The sequence below is a fragment of the Aythya marila genome (assembly GCF_965140915.1).
Source record: "Aythya marila genome assembly, chromosome: 17".
Lineage (NCBI taxonomy): Eukaryota > Metazoa > Chordata > Aves > Anseriformes > Anatidae > Aythya > Aythya marila.
The window spans coordinates 7,931,730-7,957,406 of record NC_139058.1 but is presented as its reverse complement, the minus strand read 5'-3'; the positions used below and the strand labels follow the sequence as shown (position 1 = coordinate 7,957,406).

The following is a 25,677-nucleotide window of genomic DNA, read 5'->3' as shown; positions in this document are numbered from 1 at the left end:
TTTGAAGGGAGCACCACCCAGGAAGAAAAGTTTGGTTTTCAGGCTTTTACAGTGCTTTTTATGCCTGGAAGTGAATGGTCTGGACTATTTGGTTCTAGTTTGATGCAATATTCTTTTTTCAGTGGGTCTCTAGTTTCCCTCAGCGAGCTTTGTCTTATCTTGCCTCTGACTAGTGGACGTTCAGCAAGGAAGCTCTCTATGGAAGGATGAGACAGTGGCAATGTATTTTATTTGCTATAGCAGTCCTCCCCATTTGGCCAGCACAGCACTTCTTCCTGTGATGGTCTCCTGCCATCTGAGGCAGAGTGTGGGTGCTCGTGTTGATCTTGGAGCTGTGCAGCTTCTTCATAACAACCCCCTTCCCATGGCTGACCTTCCTAGGACAAACATCCTGTCTGGAACAAGATGTCTGCTCCAGAGATTTCCTTACAGAATTTCAGGTATTGGCATGACTGTTACTTGAGGGTAACAGGCTAAGCCCTACAGTTAAATCCATTACTCTTCAGCACCATCTTACAAAGTACTTTTCATCCACAGACATAGCTAATGCTCTAAAATTAAAAATCTCTCTCAAATTTTGTACAAATCTAGGTATTTAATTTGTGAGAATAAAAATACAAGGTGGGAACTAGAAGGTAACCCATAAAGACATGGCGCACAGGGATACAAAAAAGGAAATATACAGTGCAAGCAAAACATCGGAGTCAATCATCTCCTCAAAGTCCTCTTTCTTCTGTAATGAAAATCTGAGTTCTGTTTGTACTTCACAGAGATGCTCAACAATGTTATGGACTCCTCTGCCATACCAGACTTTGTTACTTCTGACTCTACCAGAGCCAGAGTTAAGCTAAAGGCGATATATATATATATATATATATATATATATATATATATATATATATATATATCCCAGTATATATATTCCAACTTCTTTTGTTTTACTGCCAAACTAGTTCAAGAAAAAATAATGGTTCTGTGTTTTTTTTAATCAGCCTTTATTGTTCTCTCTAAAGACTTCAAGCCATTTGGTATCTTAAAGAACAACATCAAATACACTTTGCTAAACACAAGCACCAAGATTGTCTCTCATGCTGCCTTCCAGCTTCACAAACAGCAAGTATTTCAACAGCAAGACAATTTACAGCAGAAGGATGTTGTAAGAAGTTTAGCAGTGTGGTTGCTTTTCTTTATATCAAAATACATGTGAGGGTATTTCAGTTGTGACTGCACAAACCTTAGATTTCCCAATAAAATACAGAAATGACACGAGTTCTTTCACTGATAGCCCTGTAGAAAAGTCTCCTGTTCTTCTAGCTTTGGTAAAGGGATGTTACCTGATAGAAAACAAAGAGTTGTGTGAGACCAGCTGTAAGTCACCTTCTGGGCAGCACAACTTAACGTGAAAGTGCCTCTCCAGTTTATTCTGAGTACATACAGGCAGCTAAAATTTCCTGAGTGAGTGCAGAATGTAAGAAAGTTGTCTAACTAACTTCCTGTAAATAACAACTCAACGTGTGCAGTAGCTTTAAGGTACGACTGGCCTCTCTGCTGCTTTTAGACCAACAGACTGCATCTGTTTCTGGTTTGGTGGTGGTGTCGATGTGTTTTAAACAGGTGACTGCAGTTACTTATTTTAGTACTTCATTATTACTAGCTAATATTCCTGACAGTAAAGTCAGCTATGGCAATTTATGTTTGTCAAATTAATTCAAGCAAGATTAAGAGCTTTTTTATAAACAAAACAATACCTGGTGGGGCTACAAAATATTCCTCTACTTTCTCTCTGGCATTATTCAGCAGCTCTTTCGTGCAGTTGCCTTCTGTAACGTCATCTTCTCTGAGGTACAGAGACCTGAAGAACAAAGGTTGCTGGCTTGTCTTTACGTCATTCTGTGAGTATGAAGCGGGCATCTCTAAAGCTGGGTTTTGGTGTTGGGTAAGGAGGGAGGCACCCGTTGTTATGTTCTGAAGCAATAAACGCCACAGAACGGTATCTGGGGAGCAGTGTGTGCGGGTCACTCGTGATAAGATATAGTCGGGAATGGGGGTCGATCATTGCTGTGTTTACACGTTTGGATCATGGGTGCCAATGCCACACAAAACCACAATAAAACCTTTCCGTAAGAGGGGCCAAACTCACATGGGGGGTGACTCCCAGAGCGCAAGTCACGCAAACAAACCAAGGCTGGGCATTGACCAGCCCTGCGCCTCGTTACCTGTCCTCTAGCACCGAGTCCATCGGCTCCACGCCCTCTGTGTTCACCTGGCGGAGCAGCTGGGCGAACAGCACGGCTCCCCGCAGCCTCTCCACGCCCTCCCTGTCGCGGAAATCCACCAGCGCCAGGCGCTCCAGGTGCCGCAGCACCTCCACGCTCACCGGGCCCTGCGAGAGCCCGGCTCCTCCGGCGGGGCCGAGGACGGCGTGAGCGGAGCCCCCGGCCCCCCGGTGGCCGCCCGCCCGCTCCTGGCGCTGGGCCGGTACCGGGGGGCCCCGCGGCCGCCCCCAGCCGAGCGCGGCGCTGAGGCAGCGGCACGGCCGCATCGCGCCCCGGGGCCTCGCGTCAGAGCCTGCGACGGAAGCGCTGAGGGAGGAGGAGGAGGAGGAGAAGGAGGAGGAGGAGGAGGAGGAAGGGGAAGGGGAAGGGGAAGGAAGGGGGGGAGGCCGCCGCCGCCATGAACAGCGTGGGCGAGGCGTGCACCGAGCTGAAGCGCGAGTACGACCAGTGCTTCAACCGCTGGTTCGCGGAGAAGTTCCTCAAGGGCGAGAGCGGCGGGGACCCCTGCGGGCAGCTCTTCAAGCGCTACCAGCTCTGCGTGCAGGTGCGGCCACGGCACGGCAGCCCCCTACCCCTACCCCTGCCCCGCTCCCCTGTGGCAGCAGCCCTCGGTGTCCCCTCGGTGTCCCCTCGGTGCCTTTCTCTGTTTTTCTGCCCGACGCCGCCTGCCAGGCACAGGCCCTGCCGGCTGCGTGCCAGGGTCGGGGCGTTTCTGGTGTTAGGAGGGCATCCCAGCCGGTCTTCAGGCTGCTTCTTGTAGATCGTGTTTTGTACCAAATACTACACCGCTTAGCACTATAAAGTGCTGTATAAAGCGCTGAAAACATTTCAAATTTAACTTGTTTGTCTTCCTTCTTCCCAGAAAGCAATCAAGGAGAAGGACATACCCATAGAAGGCTTGGAGTTCATGGGCGCAAGCAAAGCGAAAACTGAAAACTCCTCTTGACTTCAGCTGTATGGATGGAGTCGCCTATGCGAGCCTTTGGACTGAAAGGTGACCAGACAGCAGACAGGACACCACCTGGATAAGACCTGTGTATTTAGGAAGCAAGGAATGTGCTCGGCTTATAAAAGCAAACTACCACAGGATAAAACTGGATCACGTGGTAACTTCTGCCTCCTTTCGAGCGAATTTTGGTGGCGGTTCAGCGTCTAACAGCGTGAACAGACGGTTTAACTAACTTCCCGTTGAATGTACCCTGTGACAGGAGAATGCTTGTTGGGATGTTGAACTTAGCAGTTGGTTTATGACTCCTTTCTCTTGCTTATTTATATAACACTTGAAAGTGTCTAAAAAGAGTGTGAAGAAGGTTAATTTCCTTTGTCTCATCTCTGTGGTGCTGGATTTTGGATGAAGAAGTTTGATTTATATGATCCTGAATGCTTAGGGGCTAAAGCATTGTTTTGTGTCAGCAACAGAGATGGTAGAAAAGCACTTTTGCTGGACCTGCAATAACGTAGCTAAAATAAATATAACCCGGTTATACTTTGTTCAAGTGGGTAAGGGTCTGGTAGAATCTGGTTATGACCTCCAAGGGGGACAGAGGTGGCCCACAACAGAAGCTGAAGAGAACACACTGAACCTGGAGGCTGCTTTCTTTGGCCTTTTATGAGGTACAGAAACAAACCTGAACTTGAATTCTCTCCCCTCTAGTGTTACATATCCCTGCAGTGAAACTGCGCAGACCTGGCCATCTTTCTGCACACTACCACTAAGCACCCATTTGGCCACAGTCCCTGTTAGGTTTTTGCTCGATGCAGTTAAAACATGTCTTGAAAGAGAGCAACATTGATTGAAGCTTGACAAATGTTAAAAGCTCCAGCTGCCTGTACTGCCTCTTGGAGAACACCTCACCTGCTCATGAAACTGCCCTTGGACCGTGTAACTAGGTGTGTACATACACCTAGCAAAGAGCTGGCTTGTAAACTACAGAAACTCTGAGCAAGTTACTCGTTAGGTAGCAGGAGTGACTTCTGACTGGTTGAAATGTTCAGCTGACTTGCCAGGTACCCCTCTGTGTAACCTGACAGTGGGCATTGGGCACTTGTTTTTCCTAAATCAGGTATCTGAAATCCTCTTCCTTTCACTGGCAGTGGAGGAGTTAAGGAAGCTTCTCAGCGGAAGGTTGGTGGGTACTTCTCGTGTAGTTGTGAAGGAGTTATTAGAATTACCCTTTTCCTCTCCAAATCTGTTTCATACTTTGTCCATCCTGAGCTATTTCAGCAGCAGAGCTTTACTCCTGTGGATCTTGCAGCAGCTTGAGGAAGGGTGTTCGGAAGAGAAGCAAGGGATCAGGACCCACCGCTCCTCATCCAGTGGCCTGCGGAGCACCACTGGGGCAGGAATCAGCCAAACTGTCCCCTCTGCACCAACACAGCTAAGAGAGTACAAAATATTCTGGGCCAGGGACAACAGGGAGGTGAACTTCCTAATTGTCCTAGAATAACAGTGAGGAAAAAAGTGAGTATCATGCTCTTAAGCACTATTAGAAGGGTCATTCAGAGGCTTTTTTTTCTTTTTTTTTTTTTTTTTTTTAATTAAAAAGATGGAGTTCTCAAGCCATAGCTGGCTTGTCTGCACCACAGCTTCTGAGTAACTGTGCAGACACAGAGCAGACCAGAAATGACAGCACGCTGGGCTCACTGTGCCCCATGTCTTCAGTGATGGCCTAGCCATGAGCAGTCACGCAGCCTGGGTTAACCACGCTTGCTCACGGTGCATCAGGCAGCTGGCAGAGCAATCTGTACGGGGCTGAACAGAGCACTTACCAAATAAGCTGTTACCGCTTACTGCTGGGTCACTCGGGTGTAAATGAAACCAACTTTTGGTTGGTAAGGTAAGGGACGTCTCCAGGAGCAGCACAAATAGCATTTTAGGGTCTGTCAAGTAGGTGGTGGTGTTTTTTTAAGGAATGATACATCCAACCACTTTGCTTTTCTATAACCTTCATGTAGGAATAAATGTGGTGTTATCTTGCCAGCTAGCTCTGAAATAACTGTGCCCATTTGTGCCTTGTTCTTTATATTTTAATATATAAAAGCTTGTCTGAAGTCATCTTACTACAGTGTTCTGCTAAGTGGATGAAATTTGCACTGCAGCACAGGGCAGGGAGTCCTGCAGCACCCCCCACTGGATTTCACCCCCCTGGCTCACCTAACACCTGTCCCTTACCAGCAGCGGGGTGCTGAGAGCTGCTGCGTTCTTCCTTTGGGGAAAAAATGGTACTAGCAGCAAAGACAGAGCTTCTCATCTGCCTACTGTATAAAAGAAAGTAGAAGCTACAGGGGGAACTGGGAAACAGTTGAGTTGGAGAAGAAAAACTTAAAAATTAACATCATATTGGAACAGACCTGGGGTCTTAGAATTGTTACCTATGGAAGATAATGATCTCCTAGGTTCCCTTTGAAAACTGGAACTAGCAAAGCTAAGAAGCTTCTGAGTGGCAATGGTCTGTATTACAGACATGCAACGGAGCAAAAACTGTTTTGGTATGTCGCATCTGTATGAGAATGTTGTACAAGGAGCCTACAGCTTTATGAGAAGCAGGGGCATGAACAGCAGCTGTGCTGATACACCAGAGAATGTGAGAGCTAACAATGCTGTGCAGGCACACAGAGCTTCAGTTAAACACCTTTGCTGGAATTCCATCTCGGGAGGGGCCGGGTAAGACAGTTGCCTTTGTGTCTCCTAAATACCCCAACAGTTGACAATGCAGGATGTGCCTCAGCACATGCTCAGTTTCTATCTACAGATGAAGTTATTAGGCTAATACTGAGCGTGGGATAACAATGCTCAGTTAAACCAAACATAATGCTCAATGTCATGTCTGATTATTCCATTTTGTGTGCTTCCTGATGAATGCGTGACTGCTGTCAGTGTTACCAGATGCAGGAGCAGGTGTTAGCAGGAGGTCAGTCCAACCCTTTGCTCCTGCACTGTCCTGTGGGGAAGCCTCAACACCAAAACTTGGAACTTCTGAGGAGTCGCAGGATAACAAAAGAGTCAGATCCTGAGTTCAAGTTTGGAATCATTTATTTAAAGGACCTCTACACAAGTACAGGTGGAGCATGCACCACCATTCAACTTGACTGTAGAAGGAATGTGGTTTTTCTTAAGTGATGGTTCCCACAGAGCAGCCTGGTCCAGACACAGGGAGAGCCAGAGTCCTGGCTGTGGTCAGCATCTCAGTTTTCATCTTCATAACCGGTGGGGAGGGCATTAACGTGAGGGTTGTGGAATAGAGTTTTGTTCCCATCGCCCCAGGGGAAGGGCTGTTGGAAGAAGAAGAAAAACAAAGCCCTGACAGATAACCAAAGGATGTGCCACAGCACAGGAACTGTGAGCTCAACAGCAAACGTGGACTCAAGCAAGGTGGCACTGCTACCAGCCTGGAGAAAGCAGGAGCTAGCAAATAATCTCCAGTAGCTGGAAGCCTTTAGATAGCAAGGTCACAGCTGTCACTTAAACACATAAATCCACTGTACCATACCACGAGGACCCCTGCTTTGAGAATTGGGGATCACCTCTGTTAGCCTACAGGCCTGCATCAGTAAGCAGAGCAGCTCCGTGACTTAACATTTTTCAGCAGGATTACTTGGGGATGCAGCTCTGCATTAGCCTGAGGCAAGCAGAGCAGCTCCACGACTTGATATTTATCAGCAAGGCCTTAGTGGGATTATCTGGGGCTGGGGAGAGACCTGTTGATAGAGCGGGTCCCTCACCTGAGCTGCAAGGAGTGTGCTGTGACAGAGACAGCCACGTTCCCAGGCTGTGGCTATGCACACTGCCACAGGAGATGCGGGACAAAGAGCTGCGCTCAGCTCGGGTGGCACCGCGGGCTCGGCGAGGAGGAGGAGGAGGGGCAGGGAGAGGGTGCGACAGGGGCGGCCGTACCTTGGTCCTGATGCGGAGGTGCGTGTAGGGGACGAACTCGGGCCGCTCGCTCTCGTGCTGCGCCTTCAGGTAGCAGTTCAGCATGCACACGGCCACGCCGGGCAGGGCCACGACGAAGCTCAGCGTCCTCCACAGCCGGGCTGCGGGCACCGCGCGGCTCAGGCCCGGCCCCGGGGGCACCGCGACCCCTCCCAAGGGCAGCGACCCCCCGCCCGAGGGCCTCTCCCCGCCGCCCCCGTTCCCTCCCCGTTACCTCCCCCGGCCTCGTGTGCCGCCGCCGCCATGCCGCGTCCCGGCGCCGAGCTCAGGGCCTGGGCGGCGCGCAGCAGCCGCGACCCCCTCCCCAGCGCCGCCATCTTCCTTCTCCTCCGCCGACCGGAACCGGAAGCGGGTCCCGGGCCGGGCGCTGCGCTTCCGCCGCCTGCCTGACCTTGAGCTGCGGCGGGCTGCGGGCGGGCTGCTGCGCATGCGCGGCCCGGGGAAAGGGGGGGGGGAGAGAGAGTCACGTGATCGCGCTCGCGCAGCGCGGCTGAGGGGAGGGGAGGGGGCGGCGCCATCTTGGCGCTGGGGGGGGGAGGGAACGAACTGGGGGCTGGCGCTGCCAGAAGCGAGGGAAATGAGGGGTGTGAAGGGGAAGAAGTAAGGGGAAAAAGGCTGCAGCCTGACTGCTGAAAGCAGGATGGGTCCTGTAACCTTAGAGCAAATCACAACGTTCTGTAGCAGGAGCTATGTAAAGAGAAATGACCTTTGTTTTAGCACCTGTAAGCAAGCAACAGACATTAATGCCTCCAAAGCTGTTGGTGTGGTCATTTAAGAGCCAAGGAGTCGGTAAACCAATGCATCAGTGACATGAGTAGCAAGCTGTTGCCTCTGAAATAGTCATAAAGTGCGACTCTAATACAAAGATTTAGAGCCGTGCTGCTGCAATAGCCTCAAAGGCAGCAGGAGGTGAGAGCAGCCAAGGTGTGCTTCTCCCTGATCCCCCCAACACCTCACTCCTCTGGCAGCCCTGAACGTGCCCCTCAGGGAAGGGGATGCCCTGGGACAGCTCCCTCCGTACTGGCAGCTACCAGCACAGCTGCCCCGCACCACCAGCAGCTCCTGTGAGCGCTGCCTCCGCTCCTGGAACTCCAGGGGGCTGGTGGAGAGGGGGCTTAGCTCTTTCCTCAGCCTGTGCTGGCAGCTTCGTTACAGGCTTATTTAAAGTGGGATTTTCTCAGGCTTTATCGCCCCAACCTCTGCAATTAATCTCTGTATTAGCTATGCCAGGAGACTAATGGGGCTGATTCACTCTTCTTTAAAAGCAGCGTAAGTTGGGAGGGACGGCTGAAATACACAAAAGAATCCATGTGAATATTTTCTTCTAGCTGACAGAAGCCAGACAAGTATTTGAAGGAAACGAGCTCTTCTAAGAATAGAATTGTGAGGAATGTTTTGATACCATTTATAAAATATTCTTAACTGTACAGCGTGCAATGATTATCATCACTGTGATGATTCTGTTCATCATGACAGCATAGATTTATGCAGAGGTTTGGGGAAAATACTGGGGAATGAACCCAGCCCTGCTACTGCCTCAGTAGCTACCTTTAGTTACCTATGGTGTGAAAACCACCCTTTGCACTCACTGGTGGGCACTGGTGCCTTACAGAGCAGACTGAGTTTCTTTCCAAAGCAGATCTCTATCACTTGATTTAGAAACTAGCTGGTTGCCTTTAAAAATGTGATCCTAAATCCAATACTGGGAGCCCTCTGAGTGCAGAAATGTTACACAATTTACTTAAAATAGAGAGAGAATCAAAATGGTGAGAGCCAGTCACTTTCAGAAAGTTTTTTTTTTCAGTGTGGTGGTGGGATAGGTGGAGATCTGGCCAGAACTTGTGCAACCTGCCTCAGATATCCACTAAGCACCTCCTGCTGGACATGCAGCATCTGCCCGATTGGGACACTGCATTGTATCACTGCCCACTTCAGCAAAACTCTGAATGATTGCAGTGAGCTGGTGTTCACAGAATCACACGATCATCTAGGTTGGAAGAGACTTCCAAGATCACCGAGTCCAACCTAGACAATCAGTAAAGGAAGAGCTAAGTCCTGTTTCTCCAGTCTGACATCCTTACACCAGATCACCACTCCACACAGGGCACGAGGTCACCGTATGGCCCAGGCCAAACTTCTGTCCCATGCCAGCCTTCATGAGCCTGGCAGAAAGAGCCACATAAGGGCTGCTCTGCAGTGGGTTTGACCCCCCCACATCTGGTGGCTGTCTTGCTATAAAAAAAGAAAACTGCTTATGCAGTGGTGTTTTGCTGCAGAAATAGTTTTATTACTCATGGCATGTTTTTTTTTTTTTTTTTTTTTTTTTTTTTTTTTTAGGGAAATATATATTCAAGCTTGGGTATAACCTTAACAGTAGGCTGAGAGTACATCAGGGAGTACGAATGAGTTGAGCTAATGACTTGCTCAGGCTCAGCCTCTGCTTTCTGCAGCCTTTACTGAGGGAGAGAGATGGTGGAGTTGACTGACCAAGCTGAAAGAAAAAAAAAAAAAAGTTTATAACATGAGAAGTTTAGGCTTGCTCTAAGCATGGAAATGCTTATGGAGGCAGGAAGCGTTAGCTTTCAGAGACCAGTCCTAAAAGTGAGTTCTGCAACAGGTTTCACTTTATTTCACAATCAGAGCCCATTCTCAAAAGTCTTTTGCCTTATTTATTTATTTTCCTAGTTGCGAAGCTGGATAGCAAGCAGCAGAGAGCACGGGTGAAGCGGTGCTGAGCCGTGATTTCCCGAAGCCTTCCATCCCGGCGGCAGGAGCAATGCCGGGCTGGTCCGCCTGGTGGCAAACTGCTTTCGCTGGAAGCACCTCTCTGCTTAGCAGGTTTGGGAACAAATGTGCTCGCTGGGACTGCGGGCTATCACCTCATCACTCTGTGTTTGGTTTTCAGGGGCCCGCTCACCCCTCGGGAGCAGCACTGTGCCCTCCGTCAGGTACCGACCAGGGCAGCGTCGTAACAAACGCAGAGCTGGTGCTGCAGAGATCGTGCCCGTGTCTCAAACTTCACAGAGTTTCTGGGGGGTTCTTCATCCTCCCCCTGTAGTCCTGGAACTGCGGAAATCAATATTCTGCCATCTGTAAATCCTTTGTTCCCCTTTTCACCAGGGCTTTATCAGCTTTGTAAGTGAAGGAGGGAGGGGGGGAAGAGGGCGTTGAGAGAGCCATTGTCCCTTCTCTCGGGAATGATCTGGAAGTGCTATGCAAATCTTCATTTGAAGACCCTGGGAACTGGGGGAGGGCTTTAGCTGCGAGCTCAGTAGGAGGGGAGCTCCGCATCCCTGCTCACACACTTCTGCCTCGCGCAAGTAGTGGGGAAGTTTTTTTGAACTGCCAGAAGAGACGTTCTGCGCTTTGTGCGCTTCTGGGAGGTTTTGCGCTCCTGTCTCCTGCTTTGTGCTTTTTTTTTTTTTTTTTTTTTTTTTCTTTTTTCTGCCTGCTTCTGCTAAATTTTTGCATAAGAATTGGGTAGGGGAGAGATCCAAGGGCTGCAAGTGGTAATTAGGAGATCAGCGCGGTGCAGGATGCACAGACACAGGCTCCCTCCCCGCACACTGATCTGGGTCTCCTGCCAGGCAGCGGGTGCAGCTCCAGCGGTGCTGGCCTGGGTGCCCTGTGAGCACAGCCCAGCTGCTGGCCTCAGCACACAGCACGGACACATCAGTAAGCATCAGATTCGGCTGTTAAGGAGTAAGGAGTAAAATAGTTCGCACTTCTCAAATTATCACATTGTAGCCACATCTTAAAAAGCCCCCTCTTACCAGGGCAAAGACTTGGAGCGCAAAACCTGCTTTGTGAAACCCTGCAGCCTGCTCCGGCTTGGCCCGGAGATGTGTGTCACCTGTTTTGTATTAGGAGGGGTCACAGGAACCGCCAGTTTCCTGGAAACTGTGTAGGGTCCTTCTCAGGCCTCATGGAAAGGGAAATATCCTGGCTATGTGGACACATGGGTGAACAGGATGGCGGGGAGAGAAAGTGTGCATTCAAATCTGGGCATTTTGGTGTTTATAGTCTTTATTCATGTAAAGGCAGTCACAGTCTTTGATTTTGTGACCTTTTTCCTGGCAGCAGTCCCATTGTTTATTTTTCAGTCTTTCAGGGAGGTTGTGTACCAACAAACTGTAAAAATAAAATAATAATTAAACAAACAAACAAACAAAAACTTTTTTACTTTCTAGTAGTGACAGCTCTGGAAAATTATGCCAGGCTGCTGAGAAGACGCAGCCTTTCAAAAATCTCACGTTTAATTAAGGAAACCTAGAAGCACATGCTGCAGGGCTCGAGTCTCTGTTACCTTCTGCATTATATCCAAAGCAACGTAGAAATTTCTTCAAGTACTCAGCTGCTCTACAGAGGGAAAGTGCATCACAGGCATACCCTCAAGCACAACTGGGTCTAAATCTGCTCTCGTTTTTTTCATGTGTAACCCTGGAGTGACTCAGCTGGCTCAGATGAAAGTCCTCTGGATCTGCCCTAGCTGGAATCCAGCCTGTACGTCCCCCCCACGCCCCTCAGTGCTCCTGCTACCTGTGCACACTCACACATCTGTGCCGATGCTCCTCCAAGTGCACTCGTCTGCATGTGGGCTGGGGTGCGAGTGCACGTTTCTCTCGCCCACTCTTCACATACGCATGCAAACACACGCATTCTCAAGTGCATCCAGTCCCTTTCTCCTACATACATTTACGCACATACACAGACCTTTCTGAAAGCTCCTGTTTTCAGCAAGGTTTTATTTATAGGTCCTGCCTGGTTGTGAATGTGAAAGGGAGAAAGCCCCTCAGAGGGTGCCTTTCATGTGTAAATCAGCCTCGGCTGAGAGCATTGGGGTCACTGAGAGGAGGATTTCTCTCTTAATTACTCAGAGAGAAAGCAGGCAGGGGACTTTCTCAAACTAATAGGGTTGTTCTCTGCTGGGGAAAGCAGCTTGAGACACCCAATTTCTCTCGCATCAGACTTCGGGCCCTGATTCACAGGCCTCTCCTGCCAGTAGCAGAGCCACTGTGTTTATGGCAATAGCAACAAACTGATCAGCTCCCAATCCAGTTTTCTTATTGAAGATGGCTCAGTTCGTTCTGATAATTGGGTGTTCTTTGGAGGCCAGTGGAAGAGCTGAGCTAGTTTGCTTCATTACTGTACCACTGTTCTTAGTCTGTGCTGTGTACATCTGGGACGCCGTCCGAGTACCTCAGCATTCTTGCAGACATACCTGAAAGCTTCATGTGCTCTGCAAAGTAGAAAACTGTTGTTGTGTAAAGATGAATGCAGTGAACAGGGCTCTGTAGTTGGACTCAAAAACAACTCTGAGCTTGCGGTTCAGCCACAGAATGCCTTTGTGGCCTTTGACAAGCCCATGTATGTGCCTGCTTACCCTGTCCCAGCTGTGAGTGGCATCATCTTCTCTCCAGAATGGGAGAACGGAAGTCAGTGTGGATTGTGATGCTCTTGGTTTTAAAGCTGTGAGTGCAAACATAAACATGGGTGATGAGCAGTCTGAAGAGATTTTTTTTTTTTTTTTTTCTTGGAATGCAATACAGGCATGTGGATTCCCCTGCTGAGGTATCACTCTCACTGTTCATCCTTCAACACAACACAAAATCGAGCCTGGAAATCTGCTCCAGATGCAAGAATACCCAGCCATGAGCCACTCAGTCCTCTGCAGGAGTCACAGGACCTGCCTGTAGAGAACACACCAGTACGAGGTGTACCAGGAGCTGCAGAGAAGAGATTCACTGTGTTGTCCAGTGCACAGACGCCCACAAGCAGGTGTATGTTTTTTTAACTTCATTTTACTCAGTTGAAATTACATCCTCTCTGTATTTCTTTTTCACGGGGCTGTTTCTTTTCTGGGTAGCAAATAAATGCTTTGAGGGCTCTTGGTTCCCAGCCTGTGCACGAGCAGCCCCTCCTGAGCCCTGGTGCAGGATTCTTGAAGCTGTGTGAGTTCAGCTTGCCCAGGAAGGCTGAGGTTTTATTCCAGGAGCACCTGTTTGAGGAAGCTCGCAGCAGCGGTGGGGGCCATCAGCAGATGAGGTCAGCAGTCTGAAGTGTCTGCAGAGGTCAGAGAGAAATGAATGGGTCATTTCTTTTGCAAATGAAGAGCTGCAGCCTGGAGCAGCCTTAGCAGAGCCCAGCATGTGGGTCCAGGCTGTCCCTTTTATGAGCTGATGGAAATGGGGCCCAAAAGGACTTCCCTGATGGAGTTCTGTCATAGCCTTTGTTAGCTTTGCCTCCCGCAGCATGTGCTAGGCATAGAATATGGATTGGGGGTTATCCTGGCTACCAGCACAGCCAAGAGGATGCAGGCTTTATGGCTGCAGAGAAAACCTAAGGCTGCAGGGTATCCTTACTGCTGTTCCACTCGGAAAATCTTGTTTTAAGACATAGAACGCACATTTCTCTCTGATTTAGTGCTCCTTCTTATCCAACCTGCAGTAAAGTGACTAAAACCAAGAGCTGCCTGACAATAATGCACATCAGTGAGTAATAGGGACTAAAAAGCCCCGATTCTATTCTTCTTTCTGATGGTCAGTTTTCACTTTGCCAAGTCCTGTGAATGCCTCATGCTTCGCTATTCCTGTAAAGCACTGAAGAACAGTTGTATGTTCTTTTTTTTTCTAAGGCATTTTGAGGATTCAGGCTGCAGAGTGCTTTATATATGCAAAGCGTTGCTATTAAGTGGCAGAGTCTGTCAAATAACTGCTTTTGTCTACTTTCTTATGCAACAACGCTATTTTCTCCAAATTGTTGATTTAGAGTTAACTTTATGCAGGATAAACAATGTCAGTTCTGTCTTGCCATTTGCTCCTTTTGCTGCTTTGCAGACCACCGTGGGACTTGTTTTACTGTGACATTGTGATGGGAGGTGGGGACACCTCGAGGAGAAGGTCGAAACGGACAACAGCAATTACAGCAGTGCCACCTTGGACTTGAGAAAATCCTGCCTCAGTTATGGTGTATGTACAATCTCTGCCATCTTTTCTACATACAGGTATTTAAAACAAGGCAGGACACGGCAACAACTGTTTCCCTTGCAGGAGCTCTCGGCACAGCTCTCTGTGATTGTAGGGTTGGGCAGGGTGGGGGTTTTGGGGGAAGGTGGCTGAAGTTGCAGTAGCTGTGCTCTGGGATTTTCCTCACTGCTGTAAGGCTACGGCCAGGGCCATGGCAGGCACCTAAGAGTTAGAAGAGTCACGGGACTTGCACTACAGAGAAAAATTAACTTAAGGTTAGATTTGATTTTTCAACCTCTGCTATGTGTGAAGGATTGTTTTTTATGGCTTTTATCTCAGTTTTCCTTTAGAAACCTCGGGAGGACCATCCACCCTTCAAATCTGTTTTGATGTGTTTTAACTTCATGATATGGAGCACGGCCACTCTCAGTAGGTTGCAGAAAGAGGACATAAAACCGTAATAAGTCTTCGGAGGGGTAAGCGTGCTCTTTATTTCCTAGAAACATCAGCCAGGTTTACACTGCTTCGTAAGAAGAGCTGAAAGAGAAGATGAATGTTTCTGAGGGCGTGGGGACGGTTTTGTGTTTGGGGTAAGGCTGAGGTTAGCCATGGAGCCTGTGTCCAGGCAGTAATTTGACAGCAGACATGGGCACACAGTAATGCAGCCTCTGAAAATCAGAGAAACCTGCTGAGTTATTGTGAGCTGGAGGAGCTCTTCTGTTTGTGGGCACATGGGTCTGCCTGCCTCGCATTGTGAGGGCCTAACTGAGACATAAAGGAGGCTGGCAAATTGCAGAACTCTGGTGGAAGGGGGGAGAGGGGGCAGAAGAAGGAAAGTTCAGAGTTTGTAGCTCAGGGCTAGTTGTGAATTCCTGTCAGGTAGCTGGCCTTGGAATGAAAACGTTTGTTAAGTAAGGTACCGATTTCATGTGGGATACATATCTGTAAAGGTTTTGGCATCCTATTTGCAGCGTGACTGCGGTAAATGTTTGTAGTGAAGGCAGTTTGACTTGGTACCAAGGTCTGTGTTTGTGTACCTGAACTATACAGGGCAGGCTGTTTGTGTGCCATCACAGAAGGTAACACAGGTAACACTGTGGGGTACGGGTATATAATGCCCCACAGATTATACCTGACCCTGGAGAAGGCACATCGCTGTCCTGCAGCTAACGCCCCGCCGTGCTGTGAGCACCACCAGGCCTCTCATCAGCAGCACTTCGCTGTGCCTGGCTTAGGGTCTCGGTTCCCTGTTCCACAGCCCGCTCCCGTCCCACCCTGGGCAGCAGGTTACGGGGATTGGCCTTCTTGGAGGCTGCCTTATCTCCTCTCCTTGCGCTGGGGCCTCAGTAACGTGATGTAGTTGCTTGGCTGCAGGCAGCAGTGGCTGTGATCAGGAGGCACATCCACACCGTGCCCACGGCTGAACCGACGCATTCCGCAGCGCGCAGCCAGCAGCTCCTCTTGTCCGTGCAGATCCCCTTTTTGTTCTGTCAGGGCTCTGCCAGTGAACTGAACAGGCTCTGTGCGGCGGGTTTTAGGCGACTCCACACACACACACACACACACACACACACACACCCTTCCCCCCAGTATCCTACCACAGCTCTAGTTGCTCCCCAGGACTGCAGTGTTTTGGGATTTCAGATTGTTTTAAACTTTCAAAAGTCTGTTCGTCAGCCTTAAACCATTCCCATGCTGCAACCTTGTGAACTAATTGCCAAAAACTCACAAGCCGCTGTTAGATGCATGCAGAAACTAGCTGCATAGTTGGCCGTTCCTGTAAAGCATTGTACTCTTCATAAATTTCATTCTGGGCTTTTCCTTAAAAGCGCTTTCCCAAACTGGACACAAGACAATGGACACCAGCAGGCGCAGCTCCCAGTGACTAGGATATTGTCACATATCCAAAAGCCTGGTGGGAGGAGCAGACATTAGGTCTGAATTCAGCCTAGCAGGGAGATTTGGCGGAGAGAGGAGGAAAAGAAGGTCAGAGGCAGCTCCAAGGAAACGGCTTTGGTTTAAAATGTTTCATTAGAGTTTTCACATTGGAAATATAAAGTACAGAAATACAATTGCTTGGCAGAGGAATCACGTTTATTAACAGTCCTGTATACATTCAGTACTCTATACAGAAGGAGACAAAATATATCCCCGGCCAGCTTAGCAGAATTACAGGTCCTTGTTGTGTATGTGACTTTTTTCCAAAATAGCTCTCATATTCTATAGATGCTTTTTATCAATATTGATAAAAATTTTTCTTTTTCCAGTAGACCATTGCTCTCTGCTTTAGCCACACAGTTTTTGCAGGGCTGACTAGCTTTATCTAAGCAGTGTATCAGTGTCAGTCCAGCTGGGAACACTACTGGGATACTCACTCCACATTGTTTCCCTTCCCCTCTGTGTCTGCCTTTGATTTTTCCTGTTGTAACTCAATAAGATAATCACAGTCAACCTTTTCCAAAGGGTTATTCTTCCCCCTGTTGACTTGACAAGCTCATTTTTTGAAGATAGTTCTCACCTGCCACTTGAGCTTTGTAGCCTCAGGATGTTTTGCCTTCTCGTGCAGGCAGGGTTGGGAGTCTGGACTGACGCATGTACCTGTGAGATCTGGTCAGTGCAGGGTTATGGTAAACGCCACCAGTGAGGTGGCAGGAAAAGGGATGCCAGTAGGTCTCATCTGCCTTCCCCTTTTGGGGCATCGTTTGGCCAAGAAAATGAACACGCAAAATGTCACAGGGGAGTATTTGGTGTGGGTGGGTTTTTCACAGGAAGCCAGGATTAGTTTACATTTGTTTGTTTCTTAAGTTATAGGTGAAAAACATGGAGGGACTTTGTCATTATACCCCAGTGGCAATTTTAAAATTATTCTGGCTCTGAAAGAAGTGTTTCCCAGTGGACTAGCAAAACAAAACCATACATACAGTGCCCTACAAATGTCAGTCCTGACCAGACCCTGATACATCTTAAGTATTGTCAGCCTCTCACACTGCCAACGCTTGTGGCACGTTTGTACCCAGGTTCTTCTGTCAGCACTTCAGATAATTTTTGTGTTCTTCGCTGACTGTGCTGTGCTCTGCGTGTGCCAGCTAACTCTGCAACCTCTTCCCCCTGTCCTACAGGTCTGGCTGCCCGTGTTGGAGGGCTGCCCTGATCCAGTGGGGTGTAGCCTGGGACACGAGTGCTGTGAGAAGCCTGCTGGGGCCTCCCCGCTTCCCCTGGGAGCTGCAGCACAGAGCTGTCCTTGTCTGGGGTAGGCTGTAGGTGTGTTTGTGTGTGGCCCTTGCTGCCCTTGACTTGACTTTCTGGCTTGGCCTCGGACCTCCAGGAGTGTTTAATGGGCACTGGGCTCCCAGCTAAGCTTGGTTACCGTGACCAGGCCTGCTCTGTTCTTCCTGCTCAGGCACTGTGGCCCTGCGCCTGTGCTCACTGAGGTCCCTGTCCCTGCCTACCCTGCTGTCGCAGTCACCCAAGCTCATCTTTGCTCCTTGTGCTGCCCGAGCTCTCTGAAGCTGCCACGCTGCCCTGCTCCCCACGCTGACATCAGGCACAGCATCTCTGAAAAGCCAGGGCAAGTGGGCAGCAGTACAAGAGGCTTGGGGGGATCATGCCGGTTTATTGCTATGACAAATAAGAGAGGCGTTGCATTAGTTTGCCTCCCTTGATTTCCAGCTTCTTAAAGACAAACCGAAAATCAGGTCTATCGCCAAGGGCTTGGACTACTAAGAAAACAGCCGGCAGGAGGAGCCCTCTAGACATTTCGCTTGATCCTGTTGCAGTCATGGCTGCGTGTTTTAAGGGCATTACTTCAGGGCTACTTTCTTGCAGAAGATCCAGAAAACTTCATGGTATTGTGACTGAGCAGCTCCAGTGATTTGTATTTCTCCAGAACTTCTCAGGTTCCTTCTTCCATCATGACGTCCTCTTCTATTGTTCTTTCCGAAACTTAGTGCTGATGAAAAAGTTAGGGATTCATTTTGGTCTCTGGAAGGGGGCAAATGTTTTGTATTCCAAGAAAAGTAATGTAAGATTTTATGGACAGCATCCTAACCAGAGAGAAAAGAATTCCAAAGCAATCATTGTCTTTGAGTAGGAAAATCTCCATCTGATTCCCTACAACCTAAAAGGGGTTCTCTAAGCAAAGGAGCTTTGAAATGTATAAGTACCACTGAATATTTGTCTGGCATTTAGTCCATATCCAAATAGTTCTGTCTCCTTGTCCACAGTTCATCTTTTCCTTCTGTAAGAAGCAGATCTGGAGGGCAGTAGCCATACTTCCCTGCACAGCACGGTGTTCTCATTGATTAGGTGCAAAGTATCACCCTGCTTCTTCAGGCCAGGCCTGCAACTCAAGCATGGCTGGGCGCTAGGGCCATGCCTCTGCACTGCCTTTAAACGAGAATTCTTCATTTATTTATTTATTTATTTTCTAAATGTGGTAGGCTCAATGCTTTTTTAAGTCTGTCCTTCATTTAGTTATTAAATGGGAACTAGGTACCTTCTGGTCTTGAATGTTGCTGTAATAATTATTTTGATTCTGAATGCACCAGAAACTATTCTAATGCATATCAGGGTAAATTAAGTCAATAGAGATTCTTCAAATTTATCCTGGTGTTTAGAGAATGGAATTCATGCACTTCAATTTACAGCTTATTAAGTGATCAGAATTAATGAACTCTCAGTGACCTTTTCTGTTCCTGTTTACACATTTTCTTCCTATTCACTCATAATGTACATGATTTAGAAAATGCAGGGAGTTGAAAAGGCAGCGTGTGGGTCAGATATGTCCCATGGAGCACAGCATTGTGCTTCAGGCTTCAATCACATTTGCAAAGCTGCTATGAAGAAGTGGCACCTTCTGATTCAGCTGATGCGTAGAAATCCAGCTCAAAAGAATCCTCTTTGCCTTCTGGAAGCTAGAAAAATATTTGTACTGAGGGACAGAGGTGATGGTCTTCAGAGTCACTGGAATATAATAAAAACAAAACAATTTTTATTTTATTTTTAAGGTAAATTTTCAGTGTAGCACCTGTAATCCTGACAGAATTGGAGGAGAATAAAGATCCAAAATTAGGAGGAAAAGGAATGATGGACATACAGCAATCCTAGTGTGAGGGAGTTGCAGGTACTCTGCTGCAGCAGTATTGTAGGTCTGACTGATGTTTAGAGGACCCTTTTACTCAGCAAAAGGAGGTAGATGGGACATTGAGTTGCTGTTGTAGGAGAGAATGAGGAATTCCCAAAGAGGAGAGTGGGAAGAGGATTCCTGAGGGGGAAAATGTTGGCATCACAGCAACCCATGCACACGCATGCCCCGGGCATTAGAGAAGGAGGCTGAGAGAGGGATTTGGAAAGTGGCACATGAGGTGTTTGTGAGGTGGGGGAGTGTGGCTTATGCCTCACACCAGTGTTAGGAGATGAGGGAGGCCCTTGGAGGAAATAGTGGGGTGATACTGGACTCATTCTGAGGATTTTTAAAAATGGGGAAGAGGATAACCCAAGGCTGCACTTGAGGAAGGTAGAGTGTGCTGGGTTCACAGGAGGGTTCACAGGACTCAGCTTTATGTACTGACTTAAAATGCTGATTGAAAAACAAACGAGCTTAATGTGCTTCAAGTACTGCTCTGTTTTATGCAGTTCTTAGTTTTCCTTCTTCTTTCCTTCTTAGTTCTGGGTGTTCAAGCTCACAAAGCAATAACTTAACAACACTGCTGGTATTTCTGAGTTCTTTTTCTTTAAGAAGTTCATAAAACTTGTCACAATATCCCAGTAAAGCTCTTTCCACTGCACTATCTAATCCAAAGTACTTTATATCAGATTTATATTCTGGCAGCTCTGTGATAAACTTGGACTCTAACATATTACAAACACAAAAGATTACTTAAAGTTCTTGTTGCTGTTGTTATTGAATTTGAAGGGCTCCTTTGTTTCATGCAGTCCAGCACCCTCATACCAGGGGCATGATCTCCATGGCTCTGCACCGCATACGAGTACAAACTTGGGCAACCTGGGACAAAGACATTTCCACCGGTGGCAATGTAATATTTTGGTAGATTTAACATGTTCTTTCTGTTAAAACTGTGCATGTCTAAACCACAGGAGAAGACAGAAAGTAATCCAGAATTTAGTGATTTCTGGTATTTTGACCAAAGGATCCTTGATATGTAAATGCTATGTAAATTAAACCTAGTATCTCCATTTATAAGGCTTCCCTGAAACTCCAGATCAACCTTAAGAGGTTCCTACAGAAAGATAATTATACACAAAACTATCAGACTCTACGTTCTCCCAGTGTGAGGCCTTGCAAACTTCAACCTGAAAACAAAGAGGAATGAAACAGGGATGTCAGTCACACCCTCAACACAAAGATTATAGGTGTAACCAGCGGAGGAATTCATCACAAAATCTCTGATCTGAAATCAAGCAGCACTGTAGAAACAGCTGCCAAATACCCAAGGCCAGAGACCGCTTGTCCTGGGGTCAGTTCTCGTGTTACCTAGTGGTCTAAAGCTTGTTATATCCTATGTTTATGGAAAGAGGAGAGATTGGTAATATCCTTTATAGCAATTGGAATATTTTGTTCAGTCTGTTGTTGTTAAAATTAATCTATTAGCTAATGAATGAATTAGTTTTTCGTACTAAGACTACAGGACAAAAAGACATTGCCATCTCCCCACTTCCAAGGAAGAAATTCACCTTACATCAGGTGTACCCTTGGGACTGCAACTAACAGTGACTACAATCATTAATAGTACAATAGTCTGTACTGCCTAACTGGCCCTGGGGCAAGCGATCAGTGTGAAAAGATCATTAATGAATTCATCTTTAGATTACTTGTCTTGAAAATGCTATATATTACTTGTGACCACGCAAATCTATATTGTTTTTCTACTCATGACCATCACCATCTTTTGTGTGTTTATTGTCTGCCTCTGCTGACACTAACAAAGCAGTCACTGAATTTGGGAGTTTTCTTCTAATGTTATATCCCAAAACCATGACTGTGATTCAGTGGGACTCTGCTGGATGATCACTCTGTGTTACTCCAGGACCTGTCAGATGTACGGGGGTGCAAATGCAGCAGCTGAACAGGGACAGAAAGAGGACACCAAGAACTTCTCAGCTGGCTTCTTATTTCCAGCCCCATGCCCTGTAATGGTGTGTTCTGCAGTGAGAATCCTTCAATTTTTCTTCCATTTGGGTCTTTAATGCTAGCAGATGGAAATCCAGCTCAACTTTCAAAAACTCTGAATAATTTATTAAGTACAAAATTGTTGGGTCTGAGAGCTGGTTCCTTCTCCTTTTCTCCTTTTTTTTTTTTCTCTGCAAACTGCCTTTCAGAGGCAAAGTTTCTAATTACAGGTCAGAGAAGCAGGTTTAATCACACAGCAGAGCCCTTGATGCAGCATTACAGTGTTATTTATACACCTGAATTAATAGGGATGCAGCATTTCAGTTGAGAAGAATAAGGTGGTTTTCAATTTCACTCTTTGTATGTGAAACAAGCCACATCAGATTCATCAGGCTTTTTGACCTAAATTATTGGGATTTTAAGTAACTAACAAGTAACTGCTGTGCAGAGCTGGGGCAAAAAGGAGCAAGAATAGACAGAGAACTGCACACATAGCGAGGGAACAACAGAAGCAGGATATATCAGAAAAAGCCAGGAGGGAACAGAAGGAGGAAGCCCTTGGGAAAACAGAACAGGGTAAAAATACAAAAATGCTGCTGTCTGTCCCAGGGAAAATTTTTATGGAGTGGTAGCATCCACAGAAACTGAAGGGCAGACTGTGGTGTGTTGGCACGCACCCAGATACTTCCAAATATTGTTGTTCTCTTAAGGCCAGGAATAGGAGAGGTGAAGATGAAACCTGAAGCATACGAGGAGTCCCTTGTACTCCGTGCCGCAGGGAATGGGATCCCTGCACCATCAGCACTTAGAGCTGCTGTCAGCTTTTACTGGAGGGATTGGCTCCGTAGTACTGAAAAGAAGTGGGAAATCCTGGACAGGATTGTGCCTGCAGTGTCCTGAGCTCCAATGTGACTTATTTTTAGCAGTACAGAGAATTTTCTCTGCTGTTTTGGATATGAAGCTCACATTCCCTGCTGACTTTTCTCCGGTTTTATCTCTAAGCTGTGTAGTTTGGCTTCATGACTGTTTTTTGCTTGGCTGCTTGGAAAGTCTATAAGCATTTCTAGGACCTTCCTGGAATTCTTCAGGGTTAAATAATAGGAGGTTTGTGCTTATGCATCTGAGTCTCTGAGTTATGGAATAGGCTGAGCCGACTGAGATCCTGATGCCCAGAATCTTCATCTGGGCTCTGTAATAGGTTGTGTTTGCTTCCCACCAGGTGGATGTGTTGATCAATGTGATGAGAAAAGGCCCCCAGCACTAAGCTGATGCCTTCTAGGAGCACTTTTCCTGGGTGTGGTTCACTGATAAGGCATCCGCGGTGTGCCCAGGATCCTGGCAGAGCTATGGAGCTCACCGTGACCTGCCGACCCATCATACCTGTGAAAATTCTAAAGCAAGAGAGAGAGAGGCCATGCTTCAAAATGGCTAAAATGGGAGCTCTGTGGGTATGGAGTTCAGTGCAGCAGCCAGAAAACTGAGACTTACGCTTTGCATGTGAGACTTGATGGGGATTTGGGCTCCTAGGAGCTTTATTTTGCTGTGAGGGGTAGATTTCTAGACACCAAACACAGCAGTCTCTAAGCTAAGAGACAGATGAATGCAGCGCAGTCAGAACCCATATGATGTATTTATTAAGGCAAAAAAGGTTATCTACTTCTGTAAATTTACTTTCAATCGTAAGATTTTTTTTTTGTTTAGATTACAGAGACTGTGGACCTTGTTCTCCTGTTTGTCTGCAAATCATTACCACAGTACTGGAGCAGTATGAGCAGGGAATAGAAGCTGATGCACCGGGTACAGAGCCTCACGGTGCTCCGGCCACTGGACGCTGCACTTCCCTCCATCCGGCTGGGTCTCAAGCTGGGATCCAAGCTGGATGGAAACTCAGCTGTGGAAACAGTCATGGACATGAGACAGCAAGCAGAAGAGAAGTCTTCAGCTGAGAAAGATGGAAAATACTGCTCCCCAGGACACAACAGGAGCCGCTCAGCTGTGCTTCATAGGCCTTGCGTTACCGACAGGAGGCTTCCTACGAGGCTGCAAAGGAGGAGGACGCAAGGTCTGTGCGTGCTCTGCCTGTGACACCCCTGTTATTACTGTCACATGCAGACGGCTGTTGCCTGCCCTGTCAGAGGCAGCCCAGGGTCAGATGTAGTGCTGCGCAGACAACCTGTCGGGTGTGTGATAGCCAGGCTGCCCTTCGTGGGAGGAGGTTTAGAGCTGTTGCTTTTTGGCATGCATGTGGTTTTCTCCTCCAAAAATAGCCAGCTATTGAAGTGGGAGGATTTCAGAGGAGGAGGAGGCTTGTTAGGGAGAGGATTAACAGTGATAACATGGATGGTCATATTTCAGGGCAAACACCTGTAAATCAGCCTAAGCCTGTAAGTAGCAACCTATTAAACTGGGTTCACCTCAGCAGCGTTCGCCCTGTGCCTGTTCAGGAAGGCTGGAGCCAGCTACCCTGCCCTGGGAGTACAGCTGGAGCTACAGACCCAGCCTCCTCCCATCTTATGCACCTGTGGGGAAACTACAGATGTTTGCAGCTGACAAGGCAAAACACTTGGTGACATGTAAAGGAGGTGAAGCCATCTTTTTAATTCATCTTTCCACATTCCCGCTTTGCTCTTTCCCATTTCTGATTCTTCATAGAGCTCTGATTTGCTTTCCTTCTTGTTTGCTTTTGAGATTCTTTTTTATTAGAGGAATTATTTTTAACACATATTAGATCAAGTCTCCCTGTGCTGCCCCTTCTGTTCAGCAGAAGAGCTGCTGGCAGGGGTGTGTTGCCACGTTTTCTGGAGGTGATGCATACGGCTCTTCTACATCATTTCGTGCCCTTTCACTCTAGACATGGAGTGAGAACTCAGAGTATTAACTTGACTTCTCTGTCATTGCCACTGGCTTCTCATCTTTCAAAAAGGACTCTGCCATGGGCACTTGTTGAATGAATGCTGCAAACTCTCCTTTACTGAACTTCATATAAAAAAGTGTATGGAAAACGTTTACTATTGATCTGTGACTTAACCACACTATAAATGATAAGTTACCTTGGAAGAAACAGTCCGTACCTGTGGCCCAGCAGTGAAAATGCTACAGGTACACAGCACAACCAATTTTCAGGCTGTTTTCCAACAGTCCAGTATTTTGGTGACAGATTCTTATATTCCATTATTCTGGGCTTCCAGAAAAATGTTATTGACCTCACCCAGGATAGTTCATACAATGGAGATTCAAAGCATCCTTATATTAACTGATATTTAATTCTGTTATCTGTTCTCCCTTTTATATAACTTTTATATTTTATATATATCATTTTATGGAATTTAGGTAACAACTTACAACTTTTGGTGAATATTGTTGTGAAAAAAAAAAAGATCCAGTCATTTAAAATGTTAGATTTTCATAGTAGTTTTAAAGTATTCTTCCCTTTTTAAAGGAAACTGGTAAAGTTCCATCATTCTTATTAGCTTGTTACGGCTGGATTGAAGTGTAGGTTTACATAATGTTTTCTTTGTTACAGGAGCTAGTGGTAGATACTTCAGAGAAAGTGTCTGGTGTAAGACGATGTATAAAGGGGAGTCATTTGGGTTTCTCACCTGTGAGGGAATTTCCTCCGGTAGGCGAGGCAGGTGAATATCCAGCATGAAACAAGGCTCCAGCTCTGACCTCAGCACACGAGCTGGTGCCACGGAGGCCAGTAAATCACCGATTTCAGTAGGACTACATTCTTGCTTCAGGTGTAATATGTTTAAGTGATCTTAAAACCTAGGACTGTGTCTCCTGTTTAACATAACCAGCTGTTAAAAATTATTATAAATTCCTCTTTCTGTTATATAAATACTAAAATGAAGGTGCCTAACTGGCCCATATCTGAAATTGTTCAGAGCACAGTGGTAGCTTTCAACCTGCAGGAGAGTAGCAAACTGTGTTTAATATCTATGTGATATGGGTCACACAGTGCAGCTCTGGATAATGCAGGACTAGACACATTTCTGAGTGCTCACAACCCTTCCTCCCTTGTGTTTCTTTTTCTTGAAGAAACAAGCCTGGCTCACCTGATCATGGCAGTTGTGAAGTTCACCAAGTTACGGAGCTATTTTCTTTTGTCAGATGTTCTCATCATCCTGCAGACGTTGCAGGTGATCTCTTTGCTCCAGGCTGGCTGCTGTCTCTGCCAGGTAAACACCAGGAGACCAGAACAGCCTGTTGTGAAGGATGCAGAGCTGGTGTTTCCTTCTGCCCCTTTCTGTATTCACAAATAGTAAGATGTAAAGGACTGAGAAATACACCCAAGTAGGTTCAGGAAACGATTGGAGTTCAGATAGGCGATACAGGTCTGTTTGCACGTCTTCACACCCATGCTATATCTGC

General features: G+C 47.1%; 3 protein-coding genes across 3 annotated transcripts; 1 reads left to right on the top strand and 2 right to left on the bottom strand.

Moving 5' to 3' along the window:
- Positions 1 to 971: 971 nt before the first annotated feature.
- GATC (glutamyl-tRNA amidotransferase subunit C) lies at positions 972 to 2,580 on the bottom strand. The gene is made up of 3 exons (XM_082774299.1): positions 2,217 to 2,580; positions 1,749 to 1,852; positions 972 to 1,334 (listed from the first exon to the last, which is right to left on the bottom strand). Exons 1-3 carry the CDS (start codon positions 2,540 to 2,542, stop codon positions 1,276 to 1,278), a joined length of 489 nt encoding a protein of 162 aa, XP_082630425.1. The 5' UTR covers positions 2,543 to 2,580; the 3' UTR covers positions 972 to 1,275.
- Positions 2,581 to 2,636: 56 nt separating this feature from the next.
- On the top strand, positions 2,637 to 5,330 carry TRIAP1 (TP53 regulated inhibitor of apoptosis 1). The gene is made up of 2 exons (XM_082774300.1): positions 2,637 to 2,820; positions 3,139 to 5,330. Exons 1-2 carry the CDS (start codon positions 2,674 to 2,676, stop codon positions 3,220 to 3,222), a joined length of 231 nt encoding a protein of 76 aa, XP_082630426.1. The 5' UTR covers positions 2,637 to 2,673; the 3' UTR covers positions 3,223 to 5,330.
- Positions 5,331 to 6,291: 961 nt separating this feature from the next.
- COX6A1 (cytochrome c oxidase subunit 6A1) lies at positions 6,292 to 7,583 on the bottom strand. Its single transcript, XM_082773786.1, has 3 exons — positions 7,424 to 7,583; positions 7,171 to 7,310; positions 6,292 to 6,548 (listed from the first exon to the last, which is right to left on the bottom strand). Exons 1-3 carry the CDS (start codon positions 7,524 to 7,526, stop codon positions 6,462 to 6,464), a joined length of 330 nt encoding a protein of 109 aa, XP_082629912.1. The 5' UTR covers positions 7,527 to 7,583; the 3' UTR covers positions 6,292 to 6,461.
- Between the last annotated feature and the right edge of the window lie 18,094 nt (positions 7,584 to 25,677).

What these genes read in the sequence shown, in the direction of transcription:
- TRIAP1 (XM_082774300.1), top strand. Translation starts at nt 2,674, where the DNA reads ATGAACAGCGTGGGCGAGGCGTGCACCGAGCTGAAGCGCGAGTACGAC. An exon ending in GCTACCAGCTCTGCGTGCAG is followed by an intron (nt 2,821 to 3,138) that starts GTGCGGCCACGG and finishes CCTTCTTCCCAG; the next exon opens with AAAGCAATCAAGGAGAAGGA.
- COX6A1 (XM_082773786.1), bottom strand. Translation starts at nt 7,526, where the DNA reads ATGGCGGCGCTGGGGAGGGGGTCGCGGCTGCTGCGCGCCGCCCAGGCC. An exon ending in GGCACACGAGGCCGGGGGAG is followed by an intron (nt 7,311 to 7,423) that starts GTAACGGGGAGG and finishes CGGTGCCCGCAG; the next exon opens with CCCGGCTGTGGAGGACGCTG. An exon ending in ACCTCCGCATCAGGACCAAG is followed by an intron (nt 6,549 to 7,170) that starts GTACGGCCGCCC and finishes TTCTTCCAACAG; the next exon opens with CCCTTCCCCTGGGGCGATGG.
- GATC (XM_082774299.1), bottom strand. Translation starts at nt 2,542, where the DNA reads ATGCGGCCGTGCCGCTGCCTCAGCGCCGCGCTCGGCTGGGGGCGGCCG. An exon ending in GACTCGGTGCTAGAGGACAG is followed by an intron (nt 1,853 to 2,216) that starts GTAACGAGGCGC and finishes TTTGTTCTTCAG; the next exon opens with GTCTCTGTACCTCAGAGAAG. An exon ending in ATATTTTGTAGCCCCACCAG is followed by an intron (nt 1,335 to 1,748) that starts GTATTGTTTTGT and finishes GTTTTCTATCAG; the next exon opens with GTAACATCCCTTTACCAAAG.